This window comes from Camelina sativa, chromosome 16 (assembly GCF_000633955.1).
Source record: "Camelina sativa cultivar DH55 chromosome 16, Cs, whole genome shotgun sequence".
Taxonomy (NCBI): Eukaryota; Viridiplantae; Streptophyta; class Magnoliopsida; order Brassicales; family Brassicaceae; genus Camelina; species Camelina sativa.
In genome coordinates, this window is record NC_025700.1 from 15,191,796 (window position 1) to 15,213,639 (window position 21,844).

The following is a 21,844-nucleotide window of genomic DNA, read 5'->3' on the forward strand; positions in this document are numbered from 1 at the left end:
AATTTATTTTTTAGACACTTATTAGATAGACACTTATTAGATAGACACTTATTAGATAGACACTTATTAGATAGACACTTAAGCTAAACCCCCCGTTGGAGCTGGTCAACTTTGAGTTTGAAGATTAATTTTCAAAACCAAGTTTTAAAAGGATGACATGTAGCATATCTTTCTTTGTGTCTTTTTTTCTCTCCAAATACATTTATTGTTTTTTTTCATCATTTAGAGTTAAAAAATAAATAGGTAAAATAAAGTTAAAAATAAAATCAAATTATTTTGTTACAATATTTATAATATAATTTTTTGTGCCAAAAGATCAATGTATTGGATATTTTTTTTGTAAAGTAATATCAAAATAGGTAATTGTTGTTATAATTGATGGTCGTCAATGCAACATATCTAGGACTATAAAATTTTGTTAAAAATTATTACTAGAAGCGATAGAAAACACAAATAAAAATAGTGATACGCGATGAAAATATTATTGGTGGATATGTCTTATTTACAAGTATAATAACACAAAAGAATGTGACAGACTTATAAAATACATATACATCAATTATGTTAAAAATTTAAGTACTTTAACAATATTTATGATATAATGAATTAGTCTCGATTCTCGAAAGATAATTATATAAGCAATAAGTTTATTTAATACGGCATTTAAAATGATCGATTTATTTAAAATCGTTTAATGCTTTTAATTTATCTTTAGTTATGTATAGGGGATGTCATACTGGTTAACTCAACATATTATTCAATGAGTTAAAAATTAAATGACTTTATTAGTTGACTTAACTCATTTAATAATTAGGTTGTATTAACCCATAACTTATGTTTTATATACAAAAGACCGCATGGATAAATTCTATTTATTTTAATGATTATTCCTATACTGATCTGCTGAACCGAAAAGAAAACAAGGAAAAAAAGGGCCGGGCGTAGCAAATACAATTACCATTCAACAACGTATCAATTTAAAATTATAAAACGAAAAAAAAAAAAAAAACAACAACAAACAACGTATCAACAGTTTGTATAATTTAAGTTATGGAACTGTTCAGCTGAACACGAATTTACCATATTCAAATACCAAAATCAGTTTAAGAAATAAGAAAAAATTAACAAAAGTCGAAGATGCTTCTCTCTAGATCTTGTTCGGTATTCTATAATCTTTCAGTTAGAGATCGGATCAAACCCCACAACACATGCTCCCTAGTCGCGTATATAATAAACTGGTAAAACTCACGTACGTGATCTATATTCTCTTCACATGATTAGAGCATATTACTTCCATTATTTCACAGAAACATCTCCTGACTCTTCATTTACTATATGCATAATGGTGTCGCCAGCAATTAGTAGTTTCTACATTTGTGATATACATAAGGAAAGTATGATTGATCTAATTACCTTTGATTTAAAATACAATACTTCTATACCTTATCTATTTAAAACGTTGAATGGTTATGGTTGTGTAGTAAGTTGTGAACTAAAGTTAGACATATTTGCACTTAGTTAACCATTCACCATTATGGATTAGACCATCTCTATTTCTATCTCCAGCTCATTTTCATTTACATCTCCAAAATAGAGTTTAGAGTCAAATCTTGCTCCAATTCATCTCTATTTCTATCTTAAAAATAGAGATCTCTATTATTTTCTCTATATTTAGAGACCTTCATTTCTATTTTACAATAAAATTTGGAGATTTCAATTTTTAACTCCATAATGGAGTATGGTTGGAGAAATGGGTTGGAGATGCTCTTAACATGCATTATTCCGAACTTAAAATCTTCATACTACTACATATTTAGTATAAAACTTCATACTATCATAAATTTAATTACCATTGGTCTGCTTTTTTTTCTTCTATTCCCCAAAAACATTGTACTATCATAAACTTCATATCTCCTATATATTAATAGTGAACCATTTTGGCCAAAAAAACTGATGTGTTAGCATTATAGCACCGATTAGCAATCAACCCTCAAAATATAAACTTATTTACATATAAATGCCATCTTATTTGTTTTTAAAACCAATAGGTCAAACGTTTTAAGTTGGGCTATGTTAAAAAGTCTAATAACAAATACCAAATTAGTGAAATATAACTAATATAATTAACATAATTTCACTAATCTTAAATACAATCAAAATAAACTCGATGATAATAAATATTTGTTATAATAAATCTTTAAAATTAAACGTGCATTATATATGTGCGGAATATATATATATATATATATATATATTATATTATACTTTATAATTAATAAGTATCTAATTTTCAAGGTATAACAATACAAAATCACATTATCTTAATATTAACTTTCTCTTTCTTATTATTAGTAATCTTCTTGATGGGTAAGAAAACCAGTGCAGTGAAAATGCCTCCTGAAATAGAGGCGTAAGCAGCAGAAGAGGCATCCATGGTTTTTCTTTTTTGGTAGAGAGATGAGAAAATGATAAGAAGAGATGGCTTTTTTCTTGCAAATGATTGTGAGATGAAAGGATGGAGCTTTGCAGAGGTTATATAGTCTCATTTTTCAGGGTTTTTGTGATAATAGTCCAAACTAGTTATATCTTGTAGTGTATACTATTGTCTATTACATATTACAACAGTCCGATGTTTTGTTTACCAAAATATTATTATGCAAAGTCTGATTTACAACATATGTATCAACCATTCAAAGCCTAATATATAAATTATACTATATAATATATACCAATTTGTTCAGATCATTGAGCGAGCGACTTTACAGCTGCAATGTTTCAAACCAGAAAACATGCATTAATTGCTGATTAAATCATATTTTTAACATGTTGTTTAGTGATCTTGGTGGATATTATTACTGTCCTTTGCAGACATCTATGCAATAGTGAAAAACATATTCAAATATCTAAGAAATAAGATATGGCAATGATCAAGTACAATGTATCAAACGATACCATCGGTTATCATTAATGTAATAATGTGGTACTATGTAGATTCAAAATACAGACACTATTATCAGATGGCCTTTCCAACATAAAGGTAAAAGATAAACAGAAGAAATTACTTGGTGATACTTTTCTTGAAATTCTACTACCAAAGAAACAAAAAAGTTATTAACAATAAACAAATGTTTAAAAGAAAAATGAAGTTTTTTTCCGGACTATGTTATTTTCCTATCTTAAGATCGAGTTTATCAAATGAATGTTTATTTTGCTATATCTATTAATAATTCTTCCAATTATCATTTATTTTAAAAAAAAATCTCAATGTTGCTACTTGTCTAATTCATTTTTACGTTTTTAATGTATTGTGTGCAAGTCGAGAACCTCAAAGTGATCGCCGTTCAGTGTATTCGTGCGACTTGCATGATAATTGTAAGACACATTCTTGATTACATTAACTTTCATATTTCAAACAGTTAAAAATAATAACTAAAGTTGGTTAGATTCAACTCATCATTAACATTTTTTATTTTGTCATATATCATTTGTCTTTATATGGATTATGCTGAACACATCAACAATAGTTTATGTTGCATAAACTGCTCAGCTACATACATTTTAAGCATCTTTTTACGAACGAGGACAAATAATAGTGGGTAAATATATTTTTTATATTCGTTTTGGGCAAATAGATTGAAATCTCAACATTACTTTACTATTTTGTTTTCTTCTTTCCCTATTCCTTTATCTTTCTTTAGCTGTTCCTCTTCTTTTTCTTTTTGTGTTCTCGTGAAAACTACAACAACTGATTAGTCCCTCCATCTCCTATTGTCTCCTTAGCTTCGTAAGACAAGTTACAAAAGAATTGAAAAGAAAAGCTGAAGCTGCCATTTTTGACTTGAGAATCTTCATTTTTTTTCTTTCCTTTCTTTAACTTCAAAATCTTCTTCGATCCATTCTCCATTCTTTAACATCGTTTTCAAATCTTCAAGGTCTCTTTATCTTTTCCTGGGCTTTGGCTCTTGAATGATATCCAACGAAGACATATACATATATACAGAGAGAGAGAGAGAGAGAGAGAGAGAGAGAGACAGAGAGAGAGAGATATTGTGTGTGTGTGTGTGTGTAAAAGAGAAAAAGAGAGCGAGGGAGAGAGGTTATGGCTATTGACGTTTGTTGTTCGGAGGCCTCTGGTTCTGGAATTAGTCCAAGAATCTCATTCTCCTACGATATAGACTCAACGGACGACGGTGAAGTCAGATTAGACACAACACTTCTTGAATCAGGTTCAGATTTGGATTTCTGCTTTGGTTCAAGTTGTTCCGTTCAAGAAGTGTCTCCGGCTGATGAACTCTTCTCCGATGGCAAGATTCTTCCCGTACAGATCAAGAAAGATTTACCACAGGCAGTAACCTTCCGTGTTCAAAGATCAGCTTCTCTCTCGTCATCATCATCATCTTCTTCCTCTTCCTCTTCTTCCTCATCGAGAGCACCCGAAAAGAAGATGAGACTCAAAGAGCTTCTATTAAATCCTGAATCTGATTTCAACGACAAGCCAAGAGGACTGTTTTTGCAGTTCAAGAGAAGCATAAGTCTCAACTACGACAAAGGCCGAAACAGCAAAGGGCTGATCAGATCGCTTCATTTCCTCTCACGCAGCAACTCCACACCAAACCCTAACCTTAACTTGAACCCCAAGGAAACCCATCAAACTCACAAGACTCACAATCTTCCTAAACACACGTCTCCTTTAAGAAGATCATCTTCGCTCTCAGCTTCTTCAGTCCCTTATCACTCGAAGTCACACGGCAGAAAGAGTTTCGGAAACGGAAACGGTGGGATTCGAGTCAGTCCGGTCCTGAACTTCCCACCGCCGGCGTTCATCTCAAACGTCGCCGAGGGATTTTTCAGCATTGGATCTCTCTGTAGTGGTAAGACCAACACAAAGACAAAATTATGAAAACATCTTTTGGCATTTTGTGGCCGGAGGGGGAAAAAACAGTTCAAACAAGAAATGTCTTTATTATTTATTTATTTTTCTTACTGTTTGTATAATGTGTAATATTAATATAGACAGCACATGTGAAGATTAGACAGCATGTGGGTTTTGTCTGTAATTTCAAAAACCAAAAAACAAGAATAATTGACAAACTAGGAAGCGTAGCAGAAGCATAGGTACACTTCGTTGATTGGATCTTTGTGGTAATAAGATTAGTTTTGTAAACACGTAAATAGAAAAAGATATATGTAAAGAAGAATGGATCATCGTGGTGATAAAATTGTTGATTAAAGAAGAATGAAATCTTCGTGGTTTTAACCTTTTACCAGAAAAAAAAAAAAAAAAAAAAAAAAAAAAAAAAAAAAAAAAAAAAAAAAAAAANCGTGGTGATATGTCCATGCATATATTCTTAGGTTTACTTTGACTGGCATTTTACGTCGTTCGAGAGAGGTCGCAATAGCAATAGAGCTGAGGTAAGCTCGTTAGACTTGGGTACGGTAATTAGCCACGAGTCTCCATATATGTATAGTATGTCATTATGACATATTTTAAACGATGTATGTTTTTATCTAATAAATTATTAATTAATGAAATTTAAGGAAATGTAGTTTTGGTTTGAAGGTAAATGAAGAATTTTAGTGTTTAAATTACAATAAAAATATAAAATAACATTTATTAAAAAATTAAAGTAAAACTCTAGAATGAAATGTTTGTGAAAGAGAGAGTAATTTTACAAATTTACAGCTAGTATCCAGGTGAATATGATAGCGGATAGCCAATTGAGAATGTTAAAATATCAAAGTGGATACCAAATTACCAACTATACATTTGAAAACAATCCAAATTATTTCTAAAACAAGTTAAACATTAATATTAAAATTAAAAAGTCTATAAAATGCAAACTTCTTTTCCTCACATATTCTACAATAATATAGTAAATTTAAGAGTACATATAAATTGTAAAACAAAAAAAAACTCAAAACATAGTTCATTGCATTGGAAATGCACACACAAAATCTTGTTATTTTGGAGAGTTTCATAGCACTATAAAGTAAAAGGAGAGAGGGAAATTGAAAAGTGTCCTATTTCTAATACCACTTTTCAAAAATGTTTCATCTTTAAGAAATTATTAAAAATACACCTAAAAGTCTAAGATCTACTCAAATACGTGTGGGCACATAATAAAGTATACACAAATTTACCTTTATACATGTATAAATTTTAAATACTTTGTGAGACATTGTAAAACCCTTATAAATACTTGTAACAAGTTTTCGAGCAGTAGTTACCATCTAGAAGTATCTTATAGACCATATAAAAAAAAAATTCAGATCTAAGAGAGGTATTTTAAAAAAGAGTCAGCCAAATGAATATTTTTGAAAAAGGCACAACCAAAAAAGACATTTCTAAATAAATCTCTAAAAGAAAACACATTTTTAGTATGATCAAATTCAAACCAATGCAATCGCAATTTGCAAACAATGTAAGAGAACCAATTGTCTTTATATTATATATTTATATGAGAAGTAACTTTTGCATAACATGATCAGCACTTTTTGTATGAAACATGTTTAAACATATTTTTAGAGAAACAATGTTTATAAATACATATATATATATATATATATATATATATATTAAATATCAAATTTATATAAAAGAGGTAGATAAAGGGTAATGTAGGCAATACAATCTCATATCTATTATTTGAAGTAATTTTTAAATAAATTGCTTACGTATGATCACATTTTAAATTTTTTACTATACTTTTTTTTGGAAGATATTACGAGATTGTGCATTGAGATATATTGATTTTGTATAACATCAAATGATGTATAAAAAGAGAACTATATTTCTATTTTTTTTATATGATTAATAAAACCTGCAAAGAAGGAAACTTGAAAGAAAAAAATAACATTGTGTGTTTGACTAGATTTTTTTTTTGCAAAGATAGAATATTGAAATTCTCTATAATATCTAAAATTCTCTATAATATCTAAAATTTTAAATTTACCAAAAACTCTAAAAAATTTATTTGTGTTGTTGTCACATATTTTTTGTTAAATAAGAAATTGTAGGCTGAGATTTATACACTTTCTCATGTCGAAGATCAAAACATGTAATAAGTAGTAATATTGTCGCCTTCCAAATATATTTTAAACAGAAATACTATCAATATTTATTAATTTGATTAGTTAATTTATCATTAATAATATAAAAATAATTGAATTTTTAAAAAAGATAATCATAGGTTTTTAATTTTTAATAATATTGTTGTTTTTTTTAGTATTGTCTATATAATCATAAAGTTAAGTATTAAAAATAAAGTTTATCATAGCCATGTAGTTAAATGAAATAATGTAAATAACATAAAGATTTATAGTCTCACACTTTTAAGTTATTATTATTTTCCAAAATTAATACATTACTCTAAAACATCTTACTAGCTGACCATCTATATTAACATTTTTGAAATACATTTTGTGTTATGCCCTTTTACTTTTGTTTATTTAAAAAGTTATTTACAACATTAACCCCTAAAAAAATTTCAAAACTAACATTACTCCAGATTTTGTTTCCTAAATATTTTACATTTTATTTCTATTAAAAAAATAACAGCAATCAATATGGAAATAGAAACTATCATATATTTAACCATACATTATGTTGTATTTTGAAGATATTCTATATATGAATCCTTCGTAAACGAAGAAAAAAACAATTTGATTCCCATTTTGTTTTCCAAAATCAGTGAGCTTTGATTCTTAACGTAAGAAAAACTTCGATTGATAGTTATTTAAATATTATAATTATCATATATAAACTTAATAAAATTTTTAATTATTACGAATATGTAAAATTAAAAAATTCTAAAATACTATATAATGTGGTTATATAGTAGATGGGTTATAATGAGAACATGTTGAAATTAATAAAATATTATTAAATTTGTGTTAACACAGGTTAAATTCTCATTTAATTATTTATCAACACTACTAATATTAGAATATTTGACATAAAATCAGTTGATTTAACTAAGATTGTATAAAATAATTAAATCATTAGAAAAAATGTGACTTAATCACAGCATATAATTACTGATTATGTATTTAGATCTCTTATTTTTTTGTTATAATAATTAAAAATCAAAATAGAATCTCAAACACTAAACAAAACAAACTAAATATAACAAACAAATGATCATGAAGTGTATTGCGGGTTAAAAAATAATATAAATATTTAGCCATACAATAACTAGAAAATTTAGTTATTCATCTATTTACAAAACATTTAATATTTAACAGATGGATACAACATAAAATATAAATTATATGTCTGCGGTACACCGCGGGTTAAAATCTAGTAGCTATTGAGTTAACGAAATTGAATCAGACCGGAAAAAAGTAAACCGGTAGAGACCGAGTCACACTGAGTGAAAACAACCCAACGCGGGAAAAAGAATGCCCTCACACGGAATAATTTGGTCCACTTAATGTATATAAATAAGCACACACGCCTTGAATTGTATATAATTGACATGAGTTTCATTGACCGTACAAGTTGCTGCACCTTCTTCTAATATACAACGCACCCAAAAACAAGAATCATTACCCGCAAAAACATACAAAAGTCTTCAAACACATTCTCGTGTCACCACGGTCAAGCGAAAAGGGGATAGGCTAGTAAGTAATACGCCGGAAAGGAGCAATCATCGATCAGTAGGAATGAGAAATGACACTCAACACAACATTTATAAACGTTTGAGCTTGGATTTGATAAAAATGTTAAATCCTATTATTTGATTTAATATTGGCTTTTCTTTGCTGCCTTAAACTGATGAAAAAACAAAAGAGTAATGTTCTAATGAAACAGAACCTACTTTTTGTTCCCATATCATTTGTACAGGTTATTCTCAGCTAATGAACATAACAAGAAACCCAAAACTAAACAATGAATAACTAAAAATAAAAAAAAAGACCAATTCACAAACTTCAACCCGATCCCACAAGTCAGCAAATTAAGGCTATGAAACTCCTTCCTCAATCCATCATCATCATCTCTGCAGAATCAGTAAATCACAAATTCAGCAAAACACACAAGTAAAGTAAACAATACAAACTTTAACACATAAAAAGTAAAAAAAAAACACACAAGAATCATACCTTTCCCCTCTCAGCTGGGTCACGAACATTGTAAAGCTCCTCAGTAATTTCAGTTATATAAGAAGCTGGATTCAACAACTGCAACCAAAAAACAAAAACCCCAAAAAAATCAGTTTTTAAATAAAAACAAATTTCACATACCAATAAAAAGATTCGATCTTTTTACATCCATCTGTCTCTGAACGGTTCGAGATCGTTTCTTAGGCCTACGCGGTGGTCGTTGCCCAAAGATCTTCATGTAATCATCTTCAATCTCTTTCTTAGACAACGTATACTCCAATCTCATCGAAACCGAATCCTTCACTACTCGTTTGTTCTCCTCAATCCCTAACCCTTTGTACTGATTCGAATCCATCCTCGGAATCGGAGCTTTACAAGCAGCTCTCCTCTTCCTCAAATTCCACGGCCGTTCCTCCACCGTTGCTCCCGGCGCTTCCGGCGGCGGAGGAGGAGGAGAATCCTCCATCTCCATCTCCATCTCCGTCTCTGGTTCCGGGTCGTCGCCGACGAGGACTTGTTCCCTAAAAATCGATTCGGTCATCTTATCAGCAACGTTTCTAAGATCTAACATAATCTTCTCCCTAAACTCTTCGATTCCTTCTTTCTCAGAAGATTCCTCGACCTGAGACCGTTGATTTCGATGATCTAATTCGGAATTCGACGATCGGCGTCGGAGTCTTTGATCACCGCCGGAGCGACCACCACCGTCGGAATCATCAGCGGCCTTCATACACCTTAGTTGTCTTCGAGTGCCCCATAAGTTCGGTAACGAGAAATTGTAAAGAGCCTTCGATCTCTCGTGTCCCGTCGTCGTCGCCATTGGAAAACCTAAACCTTCTCTCTCGCTTTCGTCTTCTTCTTTGTTTGGGAATTTTTTTTTTTTTTTTTTGCTCTGTGGCTTTTTGAGAGAAACGGAGAAAGAAAGAGTTTGGTTTATTTATATACGAAGTGCCGTTTTTTAACATTGAAGGGTATTTTGGGGAAAGTATAAGTTTTGTTTGTGGGGGTGTTTTGCTAAAATGCGCTGTGAGTTCTCTCTTCTTTTGGGCCTTTGGCGCATAGGTTTAAGATTTTCCCGGGTTTGATATGTCGGTTTAAGTGATGGGATTGGGTTATAACCGTTCGATTTGTGATTGTATCCGTAGATCTTAACCCACCGCATAATCTTTGTTAGAATCTTTAACTCGTTTAGGGAGTTAAGATTTGTTCAATTGGGCCGTAATATTTCTAATTAGAATTTTTGGTATCTCACATGTGTTGTGATCATTGTTCAAAAAAACGGTCTAGGCGGCCGCCTAGGCGCCGTCTAAGCGCTAGGCGCTCAGCAGACGCCTAGACGATCGCTTAGACCGCCTAAAATCACAAATTTTTTTATTTTAATGTATGTTTTTATTTTTAACTACATATATTTAAAATTTTAAGTTTTATATTCATATAAATATTTATAAATGTTTATATGTTATTAATCTAAATTAAAGAAATGTATTTTTACTAATTTTAGTTTATGATTTATTATTATTTATTTCTTCTAACATATATTTTTATATAATTTTACATATAATATCATATATATAATGTTCATATTGTAAACGCCTAAACCGCCTAAAAACGTTTAAAATTCCGACTAGGCGTTCTAGGCGCTAGGCGCTGGGTCACCGCCCACATACCGCCTAGCGCTTTCTTGAACACTGGTTGTGATTAGTGTTACTTATGTTTTTTTTTTCTTTGTTTTTTTTTAAATCACCTTATTTTGAGGATTTTCATTTATATTACAAGGCGACTAAAATAAGAGGTGTTATTTTTCAAGTTTGCTAATTTATATGTTTTTGTTATGAAATTATTGCTTATACCTAAATTACCCTTACTAATAGATAAAATCAAATTTTAAGTAGTTTTATGGGTTGAATAGCGCATAATTAAATATATCATCTTTAGGAAACACATATAGAATAAAGGGCAATTGTTATAAATACCACTAAAATATGTTTTTATTCCAAAAATATCACAATTTAGTTTTTTTTCTTCCAAAAATAACACTAAAATGTATTTTTTTCCAGAAATACCACATAATTGAATTAAAGTTCTAATACTAAAAATTAATTCCTAAATTCTAAATACTAAACCCTACTCCTAAAAACTATATCCTAAAACTAAATGTGTCAACCCAAAACCTAAAAAACAAAATTTTACATCCTTAAAAATCAATTTTTTTGTGTTTGTGGTAATTTTGGAAAAAAAACTTTTGTGGTATTTTTGGAAAAAAAAAACTAAGATGTGTTATTTTTGGAAAAAAAAACATTTTTTTGTGGTTTTTAAATATGTTGAAATCCTGATTTTAGTGCATATTATTTAATTTTCAGAATTTTTAGTTTATAAATAAGAGTATCTGACGTAATCTTGAATATGAGTTGATGAGTCAAGAAATGTTTAGATTTTGAGTTTGAGTCAAATGTATTTTAATTTTATGGTAAACTTATGTTTTATATCAATTTTTTTAAAAATCTTTTGTTATGTTTAACATTTAGATTTGCTTTTTTTTTTAATAACTAATAATCAGTCAATTTAAACCATATTAAAATATGATTCGATTAATGAATACATAAGTTTGGTTCGGTACGAATTACATCTATTTTTTTGTCAGTCAAAATGAACACCCCTTATTAACATTGTTACTTCAAAAGGTATTTATTTATCTCCTTTATTAAAAAAGTTTGTGTTTACCTTAACAGGTTATATTTCGTTATAAGAGTAGAAATATGTATTTTTTATTCATTATGTTATTTGTTACATGATATAACCGTTCGATTTGTTCTGACTTGTGATTGTATTGTATCCGTAGATCTCTTAACATACCGCATAATCTTTGTAGAATCTATAACTCGTTTAGGGAATTAAGATTTGTTTAATGTTTCAGACTACAATTTTAGGAATCTCACATGTGCTGTGAACTTGTGAGTTATGATTACACTTACTTATTTTTTTTTCTTTTTTCTTTTTCTTTTTGTTTTAAATCACCTTACCTTGAGAATTTTAATATATATATATATATATATATATATATATATATATATAATGAGAAAACTAAAATAACAGGTGTTATTTTTCAAGTTTGCTTATTTGTATGTTATTGTTATGAAATTATCGCTTATCCTAAATTACCCTTACTAATAGATAAAATCAAATTTTAAATAGTTTTAGGGTTGAATAGCGTCTAATTAAATATATCATCACTAGAAAACACATATACAGTCATGCACATAGAATAATTAGGAAAATGAAATAACATTTTTCTGGTCAAAGGTTTTTAAATATGTTGAATCCTGATTTTAGTGTAAGTTATTTAATTTTAAGAATTTTTTTTATTTATAAATAAGAGTATCCAACATAATTTTGAATATAAGTGGATGAGTTGAGAAATGTTTTGATTTTGTTTGGTATTTGAGTTTGAGTGAAATGTATTATAATTTTGTGGTAAACTTATGTTTTATATCTATTTATAAAAATATGTTGTTATGATTAACATTTAAATTTGTTTTTTTATAAATAACTAATAATCAATCAATTTAAACCATATTCGATTAATGAATATATAAATTTGGCTCGGTACAAATCGGTTCGACGCCGTTTGGGTTTAGGAAGTCCTAAACCGGGATATATAAGATGGAACTCGACATAGGTTTTAGAGTAGCCTCATTTTTCGATTCGAGAGAAAATAAAACAGAGAAAAGGTACCTTTGAGTGTTTTGAAGCTAGAATCCTGATAGAAGTTTGCTAAGGGTATGTTTTCGTCAGTTTTGGTCAGAATCTTCTGATTACAAAGGTAAGTGCATGACAATGGCTTATCTAAGTTTGAGATTCTCAGATTTTCATGTTTATGTGTGGTGTGGTTGATTTCTTGGTTTGTTGGAGTGTTTTCATGGTACTTGAGGATTTGTGAGACTCCTTTGTGGCTGTGGATTGAGTTTGATGCATTTAGGAACAGAGATCTGACTTGGAGCTTCAAGGAAGACGATGCTCAGCAGTTGCGTCGACCGACGCAAGGCGTGTATCGATTGACGCAAGTGCGAGAATAGCGCAAGAAACCTACGAGCATCGATCGATACAATTAGGGATTTTGAAAAATGTCGAGCATGCGTCAATCGACACAAGGAGTGTGTTGGTCTACGCAAAGTGCTTGCATCGATCCACACAGGGTGTGTGTCGGTCGACGCAACCTTCGCCAGGTGTCTGTGTCGATTGACACCAAGAGGGTGTCAGTTGACACAAACCCTTTAGCAAGCGGCTGATACTTGCTTTTCCTGGTTTGATTACTTATTTGTTGTTTGTTGATTGGAGATTCTCAATTGCTTGTGTGTATAACCCAATAGATGGGAGGATTGCTCATTGAGTTTTTATGACAACTCATGCATCTTAATTTGTGTTTGTGGTGCAGGTAAAGGCAAAGTGCGAATGTGGAATCAATGCAATGAAGAGGAGGATGTTCTAGATGCTTGTTTGTTTTGTTATATGCTGTTGTTAGGTTGCTAGAATGGAATGTAGTAGTTTAGAACGGTTGTTTAGGTTCTTGTCAACTTAGTCATGCCTTACTCGCAAACCCCCTCACAAACCTCTTGTAGTAACCCGCCAACCCAAAAAAACTCTTGATAACATTAGCATTCCGTGATCTAGGCCAATCCCTGATGGCCTGAATCTTCTCTGGATCCACAAAGACTCCCTCCACTGAGACAATGTGACCCAAAAATCTCATCTCCCTCTGCCAGAAACTACACTTGCTCAACTTAGCATACAACATCTTCTCCTGCACCTTCTCCATAATTGCTTTCATATGCACTTCATGCTCTTCAAAACTCTTAGAATATATCAGGATATCGTCAATGAAAATTATAACAAACATATCCAGAAACTCTTGGAACATGCTGTTCATTAGTCTCATAAACGTTGCTTGTGCATTAGTCAACCCGAAAGGCATCACCACGAGCTCATAATGTACATACCTCGTCCTGAAGACCGCCTTCCTCACATCTGCCTCCTCTATCGGGATCATATGATAACCCGACGCCAGATCAATCTTGGAGAACCAAGTAACACCTCTTAGCTGATCCAACAACTCATAGATCCTGGGAAGAGGGTACATGTTCTTCATAGTGACCCTGTTTAGACCCCAATAATCAATGCAAAAGCAGAAACTCTCGTCCTTCTTCTTAACAAACAACACAGACGCTCCCCACGTTGAGACGCTATGACAAATGAATCCCTTGACCAAAAGTTCCTCCAAGTGTTTCTTCAGCTCTGCCATCTCTGTTGGAGTCATCCTGTAAGGCGCCTTAGTAACGGCGTCGTCCATAGTTCCAGTTCAATCGTAAAGGGATCAGAACAAGATGGTGGAAACACTTGTAACGACTAGAACACATTCTCGAACTCCTCAACAACCTGAATACCGCTAACCGTAGACTGCTCCACTAACTCTGGCATCGAGATTGTAACTAGATAAGCCTCACTTCACTTCTCGATCATCTTCCCGATCTACATGGCCAAGATCACGAGACTCCCCAAAGTTGATTTCACTCCCTCAAATACCAACTTCCCTTCTGGACGCTCAAACTCCACTCTACCCTGATGACAATCCATATGTACTTTGCGCCGATGCAACCAATCCATCCCAGGATAACATCATACAACTTCACAGGAATGGTAATCAAATCTCTGCTATCTGAATATCCACACCCCTCCCCATCCAAAGACTCTCAGAAACTCGCCTCCCGCGACTCTTACAACTCCCGCTCACTTTTCGGGATCATCTCTGATATTGGCTCTCTCAGCGCACCCCAGGTTAATGAAGCAATGGGTTGCTCCAGAATCAAACATGACGTGGGACCTAAACCCGCCCACCAATAAGGTCCCTACACAAACCTCATTTGCTAAGAACCTAACACTTTATCACAAGCAAATCTTAAAATCTCAAACTATTGAAAATCACCAAGTCTTAGTCTCATAAATTATACTTGTGATCGCCCCGGCACTGGTTCCTCATGTGTCTACGGTCGTGTACATTCTTGGCACATGCTCTATCCGTGCATTCGGCTGCACTCCATGCTTCACCGTTGCCACCGCCATCTGCTGCAGCTTGGGACAATTGGACTTGATGTGCCTAGGCTTCTTATAGTGGTAGGATACGCGAACCGCTGTCTGAGCTGCCGTTAAAGCACTCCTCTGGGGATAGCTAGCCACCTTGTGATTCGTGCTACTGCACCCGTAGCATCCTGCACCACTCGACCTCTACGCAGCCTCCCCTTTCTCTTGGTTCCCTGTGAAGGCTTGCCGCCCTTGTCAGAACCTCCAAGATACTGAGTCTTCCTCGACTTGACTGTTTGACTGACCGTCACTGTATGTGTTCAGATATCCTCCTCGATCTCAGCTTCAGTTTCAACCAGCTCCGCCCTCGTAGCATAACTATGTCCTCTGCAGTGGACCCTCAGGTCGTCACAAAGGATCCTCATGAACCTCTTGACCTGAGCCTCCTCAGACTCCATCGCTCGGCCCCCATACATCAATAGCCAACCAAACTCCACGTCAAACTCACGTACAGACCAAGTCCCTTGAGACAACTGTAGGAACTACACCTCCATACTGTCTAGCGCCACCCGAGGGAAATACTTGTGGTTGAACTCCTCCACGAAATCAACCCAAGTCACCTCACTCTGCACCCTCCTGGCAACCACCGACTTATACCATAAGTGAGCATCATCTGTCAGGTTGTGAACCCCTATGTCCACCCAATACTTTTGAGCAAATCTGAGAGACTGGAAGTTGCGTTCCAGCCTCGTCCTCCACGCATCAGCCACATTAGGATTAGTACCACCCAAGAAATTCACCGTATCGATCCTATCCATCTCCCTCATCATGCTGGGAATGAGCTCCCGCAGCTGCAGCAACTGGCTGTTGCACCTCTGCTGCCACATGTGGTACCACCAGAGCTTGACCCAATACAACTCTGGGCAACCGCTTCAACAACTAAGCCAACAAGCCCGCTAGGTTAACATCTCTACCAGGGGCTCCACCTACTGCAATCCTCGTACCCAGAAGTCCAGCACCACCGGCCATCCTGGCACCGACACCGCCCACGCCGGCTCTACCGGTGCCTATGGCCCCATCGACACCACCACCGGCCACACTCACGGACCTCTCATGGAATATATATGACTCGCTGACGCCCTCCACCGTTACACTGTGGTCCATAGTGTCACGAGCAATTGGGCCTCTATCCCTACCACGACCACGTCCGCGTCCACGACCAGCGACACACCACCTCTAACCATCTGCACCACCATGAACAGAAGGCTAAGCAAAGAATCTGAAACCATACACAAAAACAAAACTTACCATGGAATCACAATGAAGGCTCAAAGAGGATGTTCTAGGACTCTATGCCACACACAATTGACTAACTCATATAATCAATCAAAGAATGCAATCCACAACATCAACAACATAAAGCCTAATAAACCCGTACATAGAACCGTAAGGGTTCTGCGACCAAACTGAAACTACCCAACCCATTTTTTATGTTTTTAATATAATATTAAACTAGTGATCTCATATTCACTAAAAACCTAACCCCTAATCAAACCAAACAGCAGAAATAACCAACATTAAACCAATGAATTAAAAAACTAATAACGAATAAAACAATAACATCTATCCAACAATGCCAATGACATAGACAAGGTCATAGAATAATGAACCAATAACCTAAAGAACCGCTCTAGACCACTACATTCCATTCTAGCAACCTATCAGCAGCATAAAACAAAACAACTGAGCCTCTAGAATATCCTCCTCTTCATCGTCTTGACTCTAGAATCACACTTTGCCTTTACGTGCACCACAACACAAATGAGATGCATGATTATTATCATAAATACGTTGTGAGGCAATCCTCCCATCTATTGGGCTATAAACACAACAAATTGAGAATCTCCATTCAATAAACAACAAATAAAACAATCAAACCATGCAACAAACAACACTTCAGATGGATGTGTCGACCGACAGCCTCTTGGTGTCGATCGACACTGACACCCGACGAAGGTTACGTCGACCAACACACTTCTTGTGTCACTCGATGCAACTATCTAGTGTCGATCGACGCATGCTCGACATTTCTCGAAAACCCTAATTCACGTTGATTGATGCTCATTAGGTTTCTCGCGCTGTCCTCACATTTGCGTCGACCGACACACTCCTTGCATTGATCGATGCAGATGCCGAACATCGTTTTCCTGTAATCTACAGCGATAATCTTCATCCCAAAATAACTTCCACTCGTCCAAGGCACTCACAGAATGAATCCAAGCAACAGAGACAAGCAAAGCTCATAACAATCAAGGTAAATACATCAATCAATCAATAAAACACCGAAACAAAGGGTTCTCAAGCTTAGATCATGTAACAACTCGTCCCGTAGACCCCACTAGCCCCCCCTCCCCCTGCTAGCTTGCCTCCATAGGCCCCAAGCTGGCCCTACAGGGCATCGATCCTAACCCATCACTGTGGATATCCATATCCACCAGTAGGTTATTGGTGCGCCAGGCGTTCCTCGAACCCTGGTCCCCACCCTTTAACAACCTTCCCGCAGTCATGTGGGAAGGTTGTTAAAGGATGGGGACCAGAGTTCGATGAACGCTTGGCGCACCAATAACCAACTGGTGGATTGGGATATCCATAGTGATGAGTTAGGATGGATGCCCTCCAGGGCCAGCTTGAGGTCCATTGGGGCGGCTAACGGTGGGCTAGTGGGGTCCGCAGGACGGGTTGTCATATAAAAATTGATTTTTATGTAACAACCCATCCCGTGGACCCCACTAACCTCACTGCTAGCTTGCCCCCATAGGATCAATTGGTGGCAACTTGTCATATGGGAAGGTTGATAAAGGGTGAGGACCAGGGTTCGAGGAACGTCTGGCGCACCAATAACCTACTGTGGATTTGGATGAGTAGTTTCATTTACCACGGTGAGGGGTTAGGATCGATGCCCTGCAGGGCCAGCTTTGGGCCTATGGGGGCAAGCTAGCAGTGAGGCTAGTGGGGTCCACGGGAAGGGTTGTTACAGATCATCCATGGTCATGCATTCACCTTTAAAAATGACGAATGTGATTCTAAACTCGCGAAAACACACTCCTAGCAAGCTTCTATCACGTTTCCAGCCTCAAATCTCTCGTCCACATGAACAAATCTCACCAAAAATGGATTAAAACTGTCAATCGACACACACCCATTAACCAGCCAATTTGGTTCGCAGATGTTACAGTGCTCGAATAAAAAAAGATTCTAAACTATAGAGAATAAAGAGAAAAGTCAAAAAATACTTGAAAAATATTAGAGAGAATACTAATTAAGAGTAGATAAAAAAAAAAGTGGCAGCTCCTACTCATAGAGAGAAGGGCTCATTTAAAAGAAAAAAATGCACCAGATTAGTAAAAATTTGGCACAGTCCTCAAGTGCTTTGAACACATTTTTCTTGTTACATTTGATAGTCGACCGATAAGATAATCATGAAATGCACAAGGGTGAAGATGGTAACTCATTTGTGTTCGTATCCGTTGTAGTTTTCTCAATGTCCTTGTTTGTGCAGGGTCTACAACATTCTTTTCGTGTTCTTTGTCTTTCCCGAGAGTTGTAAGACAAATATCTTCATTTCTTCATGTTATGGGTAGCTTGTGAGATATTAATTACGATTAAAAGTTTTCACGTGTATGGATTTAATTGTGAGTCCAATATGGCAATATTCTTAAGCATACTTTGAAAATTCCTTTCGAGTTAGAGGACATACTTATATGATCCGACTCATGATCATAGATTAGAAAGTACTTTGATCATCTAATTACTATAAACCGTAGCAGAGTCCACGCTTCCAATAAGCAAAATTTCAAGTGACATATAATTTTATCTTTATATCTCTAACTTAGAGTATAAGCATTGGTCTAAAATTTATTATTTTAATACATATAATTTAATTTATTTTTTATTTATTTTTAAAAAATTTTAACCTAATTATAAATTGTTATGTGGAAAGTCAGTATCTTTTTATTTTATTTTATATTCTTAAGAATTCTAATGACAACCTCCCAATGCATATCGTCTTAATCTTAACCTATGAAACCAAGTTCGATTATGCAATAATGTTAATATTATCTCCTAAACAATTATATATAGAATTACGATATTTGTTAACTACAAAATAATATTTAATATCAGTTTTATACTCTGTCCACGACACAAGTTAGTGAAGCGGTTGATGATCATTCTAGTATGTTAATTTAGGAGATCTTTTATCTTTGTTGGGTATTTTTTAAAACTATATATGTTTGTGGACTTTTACTAACAATGTTTAGTAAGTTTGTTGTTAAAAGAATTTAGAATCATATATTTCAATAACACAAGTAAATTATTAAGTGTGTTTTTATATTCCAACAAAATGATATTTAAATGTGTTGCAATATTTCACATAGAAAAAAAATCATTATTTGTTATTTTTTCTTATAAATTTTTATGAAACTAATTTTTTTTTTAAATAATCTAATCTTTTCATATTACTATTACTTATGAATTTTCCATAGGGCATGTTTTTTTTTCTTTTGTGTAGGGCCTAACCTAATATATATACTTATATTCTATATAAAATGATGCGTTTCACTAATTATAAGCATATATTTATATTTCGATTATTTTCTTTTTGTTTTACAAATTATAAACGTGACATATATAAAAGCATGCTAAATATTTTTAGTAGGATCATCGTACGAATAAATCGACTTTATTTTTTTAATACATGGGAGCCAAAAACTATGAGGGGTTAAAAATTCTTAATGCACAGAAGAAAGACAAAGTGTAATTGGACCACGGCCATGTAAATTATGTGGCCATTGGATTTTAGTTTTTTTTTTCAGTTTTATAGGCCAAACTTCTCTTATAATTATTACTTCTAATTTCTTAAGCCAAGTTTTACCTACGAGAGTTTAACTATTTAAAATTCGTATAACTTTTATAATCAATCATAGTTTTTTTTTGTATTTTATACTTGTTTTCTTATTTATTTTTAAATTCTCTGAAATGAGCTGTGCGCAGTTTAAAATTGTTTATAAAACTTACTCTCATAATTTATATCATGAAAGATAGTCAACTCTCTCCATATGAGTGACATATCAGTAATTGAGACAGTGTCACATGTCTAGTAAACAAACCTAAATTTAAAAAGAATATGAAAGATATTTCATGTCTTTTATTCTTTTTTTTAATATCATAAATAGTTTCAATATTTACATAAGAAATTTAGAGAGGCTTAGAACATGTCCCAAAAAAATAAATGTATCACCAAAAGACAAAAGATCATCGGGAGTGAATCAAAGAGCCACTTCTTCTTCTTGGCGTAAACCATGAATGTATGGGCATATGGTTTAGGCGTTACAATTTTGTCAATAGTTTGAAGAGTTGCAGGAGTGATAGAGATATCGGTTAATATTGTAGAGAAATTCATGAAAGTTTTTTTCCTAAAGAAATAAACTTTTATATATAAAGAAGATTGGGGTTTTGTTCACTATCAAATGGAAGATAGTTGAATAAAACTGTAGAATGTTGGTTTAGAAAAATACAGAGACAAAGAGAAAGACAGTTGAATAAACTCATGACTATTGGTTTCATATATTCTAATATTTAGAAGTTGTCAAAAAGAAAACTAAAATGAATTCTTATTAAAAACCAAAATTTAGAGTTATATTTAAGAAGTTGAAGAGTTAACATGAAAGAAAGATGTCTATCTTAATTATATCTATTAAAGAGTTCGTCAAGTTGCAATTCTTAATAAAAGAAAATGTTAGTGTTTCATAGTATTTAATTCAGGAGTTTAAGTATGAATATATCTAAATACTTAAGCTTTTTTTGAACGAATGTAAAAAAATTTCAACCAAAAAACTCTTTGTTACAAAATATGCATTCTTAAATCAAGCTTTCAAAAATTGTTGTTTTAGACAAAAATTATAGAATGTTTAAATCTCTCAAAACAAAGTTGTTCATGCATGTATCTAATAATTCAATTACAAAATGAGAAAGCGTATGTGAAGTACTAAAACAATTAACGTCAAATTATATTTTTCAAGATTTCCACAAATAAATAAACAAAGATAAATTCTACATAAAAAACAAATTAGTAGCAAAATTGTAAAAATAGTAAGTCATAAGTCTGGGCATAGGGTGGGTATTCATCTAGTTTAATTAAAGTAAGTAGAATGAAACATTTTTAGCTTAAAGTGACAGTTCACGGTCACAACCACGAATTAAGCTTTGCTTCAGTTTGTAATCTTTATTTATCTCCACTCAACCTAGACGTAACCTCTATTTATTTTTATTTTTTGCCAACAATTATAAACGTAACCTAGCTCTATTTATTTTAGACGTAACCTCTATTTATCCTAAATTAGAGGTTTTGATTTAACAAATCCTAACTTAATGTAAATATTTCTGTGTAACAAACTCTAACTTATAACTTAAACTGTCAAGACAAATACATGTGTACAGGAAAGAGCATTGGTTTCCACTTCAACCCTATATAAAAAGGTAACTATAAATATTACCTTTATCAAAATATATATATATTAAAAATTATATTGAAAAGGAACCTCCAACGGCTACTTATTACATACATAGACATATAATTGAAAAAGTAGACAACCAAACCGACCATGACTTT

General features: G+C 33.2%; 2 protein-coding genes across 2 annotated transcripts; one reads left to right on the forward strand and one right to left on the reverse strand.

The window, feature by feature from the left end:
- LOC104750650 (probable membrane-associated kinase regulator 1) lies at positions 3,637-5,266 on the forward strand. The gene has a single exon (XM_010472478.2). It carries the CDS (start codon positions 4,100-4,102, stop codon positions 4,898-4,900), a length of 801 nt encoding a protein of 266 aa, XP_010470780.1. The 5' UTR covers positions 3,637-4,099; the 3' UTR covers positions 4,901-5,266.
- Positions 8,778-10,011, reverse strand: LOC104750651. Its single transcript, XM_010472479.1, has 3 exons — positions 9,269-10,011; positions 9,103-9,180; positions 8,778-8,999 (listed from the first exon to the last, which is right to left on the reverse strand). The coding sequence occupies exons 1-3, from the start codon at positions 9,920-9,922 to the stop codon at positions 8,994-8,996; spliced, it is 738 nt and encodes a 245-aa protein (XP_010470781.1). The 5' UTR covers positions 9,923-10,011; the 3' UTR covers positions 8,778-8,993.